The sequence below is a fragment of the Aphis gossypii genome, chromosome X (assembly GCF_020184175.1).
Source record: "Aphis gossypii isolate Hap1 chromosome X, ASM2018417v2, whole genome shotgun sequence".
Taxonomy (NCBI): Eukaryota; Metazoa; Arthropoda; class Insecta; order Hemiptera; family Aphididae; genus Aphis; species Aphis gossypii.
Genome location: NC_065533.1, coordinates 10,077,762 through 10,086,598, shown reverse-complemented (window position 1 = coordinate 10,086,598; position 8,837 = coordinate 10,077,762). Strand labels below are relative to the sequence as shown.

Sequence of the window (8,837 nt, the reverse complement as noted above, 5' to 3'; positions counted from 1 at the left end):
GAATTACGTATATAGATTGTAGATTTATATAATTATATTTATATATTATTATTATTTATTTATGTGCTCTAGAATTTATAACTTATTTTTTTTCCATTGGCCTCGACAAAAACTGCACAAAAAATAAAATATTGGAATTTTTATTGATGTACATTATTATTTATTACTAAGAATATAGACCAACGGTCACCAACTAAAACAACATTACGGTGTACAAATGAGGACCACGAAAGGTAGAAATCAGAACCATCAAATTATCTCAATTAAATTGTTTAGTTTTATTATAAGATTTGACAAAAAAATATTTTTGTCTGGGCCTCATTTATTTATTATTTTTATCATCCGGATTCCAATAGCAATTATTTGTCGACCCCTGCTATAGACTATAATCTATATAGGACGTGGTTAAAGTATTCGAATGTATAGCCCGTGCAGGGACCTCTATTGTCCATCGTCGAATATAGTTAACTACGTATTATCATTATAGTATACGTACATTTTTTAAACAGTAATAATATGTACCCGATGGTATTATATTATACTATTACGTTTAATTATTATTAATTTATGTATACCGGTACGGCAATATGCCTAATTTGTTATTGTTACTTTTACTTTTGTCTCGTCGTACCTCTCCCAACCTTCTGCAGCGTACAAATAATTATCACGTCTTTTATATAATGTAGGTACAATTAGATTGTAGGTATTACGTGAGAACTTTTTTGTTTTTCGAATTCGTCAAATTTTAACGCGAGCAACGGATACAGACTGAAGACGGATGAATAGTCTAGTCAAACCGCAGTAAATATTTCATTAATATTGTAATATTGTTCTTTTTAATAAAAAAAAAAAAAAAAAAACGAACGATCAGCAGCTCGAGTCGAGCGACTCGTGAGCGTCCGCCGCGTGTCCCTCACAGGGGAGAGTAGGGAGCGTTGAGAGTAAAATATATTAATAACGACGACAGCGATATAACACGCTCGTGAAATGTGATCAATTGTAAAAATCACATAATAATATGTAGAGAGACGGTTCGCGCGTTCCCCGGCGGGCCCCTCGAACGCGCAAAGAAATAAATTTGACGATGTCGGCGGCGGCGGCCGGGGGGGGATTCGAACCCGCATCGTCGTGACGACAGCCGGCGGCGGACGTGGAGGTAGAAATCACGAGCAAAAAAAAGAAAAAAGAAAAAAAAACCATCCATCCGGCGGCGCTGTGTGCTCCGCTCTGCGTCTGTCCGACGCGGCGGCGGTCGTGTTTTGTGCAAACGCGAACGTCGGAACGTGCTCGTTGATAAGGCCCGGCCCGGTCGCGCGCACGCGCACCGCGTCCCGTCTCGGCCGGCCGTCGGCAGCAGCTGTGCGCTCGGTGTGAAAAACACGCGCCGCCGAACGCAACAACAAACGTCGTCGCCGGGAGAGTCGCGCGCAGGCGCACCGTTCGCAAAACGCTCATACAACTGTACGGCCCCCGTACGGCGGTGTCGGTGTGCAGCAGCGGTGGTGTTGTTGTGTTTTGAACCGTTCGCGCGACACATGTTTTTTTTTTATTTTTCCTCGGTCAGAAATGTGGTGTAGATAGCACGATAATAATAATAATAATAAATCCTAACAAGAATCGGTCGTGTTGTTTCTCCTTCTTCGCTCGCTCGCTCGCCGTCGATCTCTCCGCCGTCCCTCGTGTCCTGCTCTCCCACTCTCGCGCGCACCGACCGACCGGGCCGTGTTCCTCCGTTTAATTTGTTATTCCTTTTTTCGCTAATTATTCCGATTATTGTTGTTATTATTCACGTTCGCGCGCTCCGCTCGTCGCCGACGACCGTTTTCTTCCGACAGCAGCAGCCGCCGCCGCCGCACCAGCGACACAGAGCAGCAGCCCGTCCGCCCGCCCGCACGCCGCCGGTCGACCGACACACGCCGCCCGCTCAGCGAACACGACCGCGCGCGAGTTTTTAGTGGTGTAGCGTAGTAGTTTTTTCGTTTTTTTCTCGCCGTCGAATTTTTTTTTTTCCCCTTCGATTTCTCCTCGCTCCGACGGACGGAGCCCGTCCGTCCGCTCGCTCGTGGTGTGCGCGCGCGTGTGTGTGTGTGTCGTGATCTGCAGGCTCCTCCGTTCGCGGTAATTTACAGTAATAATAATTGTCGTCCGCGTGCGTGCGTGTGCCCTCATAATACAGTTTACGACCAACAACACTTATTGCGCACATGATTAATAATTATTGTCGTTAATTGTGTATCGTCGTTATAGTTCATTATCGGTGCGTCGTTGTTACATAACACATAATACATGTATTTTCACCATTACAACAATAATAATAATAATAATAATAACTCGTAATATATGACACTCTCTCTCGTCCTGTTCCTCACACTCCGGTTTCGCCGGTCGCCATCGACCCACGCGCTCGTCTCTCGCGTCGTCGTCGTCGTCGGCGTCGCCGTCTTCGCAGCAGTAGCGGCGTACGGCGTGGTCGCGCTTGCCAGACACTTGGAGAACGAGCGCCAATTGGAGTTGGCCGCCCGTTCCGTCCAAACCGAGGCACCCGTCGAAGAACTTCCTCCGATCACGAGGAGGCGGCGTCGTCCGACGTCCGAAGACTCGACCCAGACCGACGAATTGTCGGAGACCGACACCACGTCGGAAGGTTACACGCTTTACTCTTCCGACTCTACGTCGGACGCCGACGATCCGACGGTATCGCCCCTCGACTGACTCGTTGGCGCGAGACCATGTGCTAGAGTTCCTAGTCCAAACGTAACCGTCTAGTAGTGGTGCCAAACCCCGTCACCTGTCAGTTCCCCGGTACCGATTCGCTTTTGAGATGTCTGTCAAAGACGGTCCTATTGTCAAAATGGACGTAGACTGCCCGTCGGGTCTCAAGAGATCCAACAGTGCGCCGATGATCAACGATATGAATGCTACCATAGCCGGATCGCCGTGCACTACTCTGTCTAGGTAGGTGCTACACTATATACACGGGCGACAGTTCTAATCGTTGTCAATGTATTTTTACTCTTTTATTATTTGCCCTAATTTATTGTGTTTCCGTAAATATTTTCAGCACCTATACCGTCATTAACTGAGTAAGATCGTTTACAATTTTAATCCTGGTTTGGGTTTGGAACAATAATATGATTTTAGTCCAACTAACACCAGGTGCATTAAATAAATAGCCGTGTATAAATCATTTCAATAAATAGAAAACCATTACATATTATTTGAATTTATGCTATAAACATAATGCAAAACAATGTTCGTGTAACAATTATACTAAATTGGATTCTATTTTGTTTCAGAGAAAATACGTGTAACGTATTTTTACGAAATGTACAACCACGCTTCCGTAGATTTAGCACAAGTGGAAGTCCTCATAATGTAATGCCAAATGTAAGTCACTAATGGTTCCTCAGTCAATATAATATGCACTCATCTTTGTCTATAACTTATCAGGCAATCTTTAAGTTAAACCATTTCAGTAAATGTTTTTTTAAATATATTTTAAACATAACAATCATTTACAAAATTAATTTCTTTTGAGGAAGAACACTAGTTTTTACTTTTTAGCTTAATTAAATAATATTGATCTAAAACTCGATATCATTTTTAAGTAATCTGGAAAATGATTTGTGTATATTAAGATTTAAGTTACCCATTTTTGATTTGAGTATGGTCTTTATTAAGTTATAAATGTTATAACTTGTAATACATTTACTAGTCTATGTTTATGGGTTTAAAATGAAAATATTCTCTTATAAAATCACCTTTTTTTTTACAATATACCAATACAATATAAAATTTGTATTTAATGGAATTGTGTGTTAATCACATTTAATTTTAAGCTAGGTATGGAAAAATAGTAAAATATTAATAAAATAGGTAAATAATTTTATTTCAGACTTCACCAAAATTGGTTCATAGAGTTAATCAACTGCGACAAGAAGAAACTGTTGATTTGATTAATAGAGAAGTGGCCCATGAAAGAGAAATACATTCTGCTATGCAAATATCACAATCGTGGGAAGATTTATCTATCATGATTGATTCACCAACAAAAGTAATCTAATTTATAAATTCATACTAACATATTTATTATATGATTTGATAGTACTATATTATGATTTGTGTTTATTTTCAATGTGGTTCTTTTATCAGGATGTCAGAGATGCACTGTATACCATCTTAGACCCATACACAACAAAGATAAAACATATTTATGCAGAATAATTTTTTTTATGTTTTTGAGTAATTTTAAAGTAAAATCACATATTACAAAAACCATATTTTTGAGGATATGACATAACAATTTGTCTAAATATTGTCTCAAAACAATCTAAACAACATTTTCTTTATTATTTTGATAGTTGAATACAAAATCAAATAACAATAAAGTATAAAACCAATATATGCCATACCCTCAAAATATTATCCTCTATAGTTTTTGTAACAGGTGATTTTACTCTAAAATTACTCATAAATCACAAAAAAACGATCATAGGTAAAAGAGTTTTATCTATGTTGCGTGTGGAACTGAGAGAGAAAATAAATATTGCGCTGACATTCTCTTAATAAAAAATTATCTTTTGATTATGCTCAGTAAATGCATGATGTTTATCCTTGTATTAATGAAAACGTTTAGCAACCAATTAATATCTATTAAAAAGATCTTATACTTACCTACATTATGTTTGTATTTTGTTACTTGAGATATGAATTATTTTTAAAAATAGCTAGTATACCCAAAAACATCAGTTAATATTTTTATTTAAAATTATTTTACTTTAAAAACTTTTATACTTAATTGAAATAACTAAAAATTGTGTTGCTCATGTAAAATATTTTGATTTTTATAGCCAGATGAAGGACAATTTGGTAAACAGCCTGGCGGAATGTATGGTAGATCTAATATGTATGATCCACTGCATTTAAATTTTTCAATGACTTCTGCTCCATCATCACCATCGCCAACCAGATCATTGAGACACTGTGTTTCACCATCACTTTTTAAACCTAATTTATCACCTAGTCCTACTCGTAAAACCTTCACATCGGGGTAATTATCTCTAAAATATTTATTTTAAACTTAGTATTATAAGTTATAATATTGTCACCCAAGTTATCATTTAGATTTAATCAGGTGCTTAAAATAAACTAATAAAAGTGTTGTATCTTTATCATTTATATTAACTATAATTTTTAAAATATTGTTAAAATTGTTTACAATTTTGTACACATAACACATATATAGATTTGACCTGAACCATAATGCTTAATACAATATGTAAGGAATTGTTATACAACAAGAGTCATCATAAATTAAACAGGGGAAATTAAAGAACTATAGATATGTTTTGGGGTATAAACCATAAACTGAACTAATTCTTGGCCACAAGTAGATTTTAAATCAATGTTTAGATTGTTGCCAAGAATAATGGGTATTCAATTATTATAGTTATTGATTTCAATAATAGTGTTAAGTGAAATTGGTTATGCATAATTGGTCAGTAAAAAAAGTTATATTTGTCCCAAAAATATATCTGTTGAAAAATTAATATAGCTTATGTCTATAGTTGCTTTAGTTTATAAATAATGTAAATAATGAATACTAACAAAATTTTATGCATAATATATTAATTTACTAACAAATTTTAGATTTGATAATTCTTTACATAGTTTATGTTTTAGACGAAGCTTGAGTCCAATTTCAATGCGCCCTAGCAGTTTAGGACCTGTTAAAAGGAAATGTGATATGGATGAATATGAACCAATTCCAAAGAAATGGGGATTACTGATTACCAATAATAGGTTTGTCATGTCATTTTTATTCTTCTTATTTACTAACTAAACAATTTTGCATCAGAATATAAAATACATTTCGATAAAACCAGATAGTGATCTTTATGATAAAACAATAAATTTCCAAATAATGAGTTTTGATTGATTAACGTGTATTACAGTAGAGCTAAAAAAAGTTACATACATATTGTTGATACTATTTACAACAATACTGTATGGACCTAATGTACAAAACATAATAAAATGAGAAGTATTTGATAACATATATTAATAATACTTCCAATAAACTGAAACATAATAAATTTAATTATTCCTTCTTAACCACGCTGATTTTAAAAATACAAACATTTATTTACTATTTTCAAAAGTGCACCATCTGGTTTTATTTAATATGTGATCAAACTATTATTATTGCACAATCAATGCAATGGACTATCATTAAATGTAAAGCAATTTTTTCCTCTTTGTTTATTCTTATTATATTATTACTGTAAATAAAAATATAAAATACACTGTGTTGCGATTAGGTTCTGTACAGTATACATAATATTATTTTAAAGTTTTAATGTTGATTATTGTGATCTGGTAAAATATTTGATCTTAATAATGCTAATACTGTTTTTTTCTTACTTTTTTATATTATAATTTAATTTTCAATTATTTAATTAGTACTTTACTCATTTCATCAAATGATAACAGCCTTTATTATTTAATAGAATTCCTAAGTAATATATTGGTTATTTGTAAAAGTGATGCCAAATAGAAAGCCTAATTTATCTAATAAAATATATTAGATAAATAAATGTATTTATTGTCGGCACTTATTACTTTAGCATGTTAATCGTTATCCCAATCATTATTAACTGTTGATTGTTTATTAAATATGGTTTTTATTATATTTTAGGCCTGAACCAATGCAAGTGACCGGTATTGTTCCTACAACAATGAATGCTACTTTAGTTACAGATTCCATTTGTAGTAGTAGTGGTGATTCTTCAAACAGTAACCATTCGTTTTCCTTTAGACCATTGCAATCTCTAATGGATGAATCAAAAAGTAATTCCCAATAACTACAATATTTTTGCAAAAATTATATTTTCACATTTTACTGTTGGTTATTATAATTTTTGTTATTATTATTTCAGTAACAATTATTACTATTATTATTTTTATTATTATTTTTATTATTACTATCATTACTATTATTATTATAATTAAAATTATTATTATTATCATGACTCAATTTTACAAAATAAGTCTAAACCAATTTAAAATAATATTGTTATTAAAAATTGTTTTTGACTAGTCCCGTGTACATAAATTAGCATTTAATAATGATTTTAACAAAATTGCATTATTCTATGGGTGTCAATTTAGAATTTTGTTGAAATCAAATTAATATACAATGCTAAAATTTTAATTTTTTAATATTTTATTTTGTATTTTTAAAACTACCTCTATCATATATTATTATTCATTATTATGGCTTGGTTAATCATATCCTAAAATATGCTAAGTTATATAAAAATCATGATTTTATGTTACAAACATACATGTTGAAATATTGTTATTACAATTTTTGTTGACTAGTCCAATGTATAAAGATATCATGTAATTAATGTTGATTTTAGCAAAATTACATTATGCTACTCATGTAAATTTGTGGTTTTGTTAAAATCTAACTAATATATATTTTTTAGTTTTTATTTTTATTATTATTATTATTTTTTTTTTTTTTTACATTTTAAACTGTCATTATTATAGCTGGGGTTAATCATATTCAAAAATATGCTAAATTAATCATTATAAAACTCATGATTTTATGTTACAAACATCTATAGATGAAATACTGTTATTAAAACTTTTTGTTGACTAGTCCAATGTATAAAGATATCATGTAAATAAAGTTGATTTTAACAAAGTTACATACATTATTCTACTCATGTAAATTTGAAATTTTGTTGAAATCTAACTGATATATAATGTTTAGTTTTTACTTTTTAAAACTGCCTCTATTGTTATTATAGCTGGATTAATCATATCCTAAAAATATGCTAAGTTAAGTATTTAAAAAAGATATTTTTTTTTACTTTTAATTGGTATATTATCTTTTTTGTTTTCTAATGTTTTTTTTATAACGAAAAAATATTAATTGTTAAAGCAAGACTGAAATACCGTATTAAAATTGATATTGTATATTTGTGTTTGATCTTTAATATGTATTTTGGTTATGAAAAATCATTAAAACTCTAAAAATGCAAGTACTGACTATTAAATTTAAAACAAAAATTAATAAATTAAAAAAAAAAAATCATACTATGTTGCTAGTTAGAGTTAAATGAAACATACTATGTTATTATACGTATGAAGGCATACTAGTATATGCCTTCAAAAATATTTATGGTAATTATGATAGTTATAAGCAGTCCTATCTTGGAATGCTATAGCAGAGGTCAGTTTTACCCTATAATATATATATTATACATATTACAAACAGTAATCCAAAACAATACTTAATTGTGTTCCTTACTCTTTAGTTATTATGTTTGTTTATGTGAAACCTATAGTACTACAATCATGTCTTTTGTGCATTGTATTAAACATGTACAATCTGCATTCTACAGTGTTCAATGTAAGGTTAAACTATGTAGTTAGTATATTTTTGAAATTTTTTATGTATAATATATTTGTATGTAAACGCAGATAAAAAATTGAATATATTAATTTATTATTTTCTCATGCCTTATTACAAACAAAATTGTCATACTGTTTTGTAGTCTATGATAAAATTTATAAGTTAGACAACACCTTTTCTACAGTAAGAAAAAAGATTCTATTATGAATAAAATAAGTGTTGATTTTAATATTTTTTTTTTAATTATTGTACGATTTCATACCATACAATATTTTTTTAAACTCTTTTTCTTTAAGTCAGATAGCTTGTAATTAATGTAATACATTGTTCTATTAAATATGTATTTAAGTTGAAAGATTTTCCATGGGTAGATCATATAGGCATATTGGCAACTAATTAGCAACATTAA

The 8,837-nt window shown here is 31.7% G+C and overlaps 1 protein-coding gene across 2 annotated transcripts; it reads left to right on the top strand.

The window, feature by feature from the left end:
* The first annotated feature begins 1,378 nt into the window (after positions 1-1,378).
* LOC114132998 (PPP2R1A-PPP2R2A-interacting phosphatase regulator 1) lies at positions 1,379-8,529 on the top strand. 2 transcript variants are annotated; one of them, XM_027998612.2, is made up of 6 exons: positions 1,379-2,955; positions 3,297-3,387; positions 3,896-4,054; positions 4,851-5,050; positions 5,683-5,802; positions 6,698-8,529. In XM_027998612.2, the coding sequence occupies exons 1-6, from the start codon at positions 2,822-2,824 to the stop codon at positions 6,861-6,863; spliced, it is 870 nt and encodes a 289-aa protein (XP_027854413.2). In that variant the 5' UTR covers positions 1,379-2,821; the 3' UTR covers positions 6,864-8,529. The 2 variants fall into 2 exon arrangements, with proteins under 2 accessions (XP_027854413.2, XP_027854412.2); XM_027998611.2 differs by having other exon boundaries at positions 1,380-2,955; positions 5,671-5,802.
* The last annotated feature ends 308 nt before the right edge of the window (positions 8,530-8,837 follow it).

What these genes read in the sequence shown, in the direction of transcription:
- LOC114132998 (XM_027998611.2), top strand. Translation starts at nt 2,822, where the DNA reads ATGTCTGTCAAAGACGGTCCTATTGTCAAAATGGACGTAGACTGCCCG. An exon ending in TGATTGATTCACCAACAAAA is followed by an intron (nt 4,055 to 4,850) that starts GTAATCTAATTT and finishes TGATTTTTATAG; the next exon opens with CCAGATGAAGGACAATTTGG. An exon ending in TTACTGATTACCAATAATAG is followed by an intron (nt 5,803 to 6,697) that starts GTTTGTCATGTC and finishes ATTATATTTTAG; the next exon opens with GCCTGAACCAATGCAAGTGA.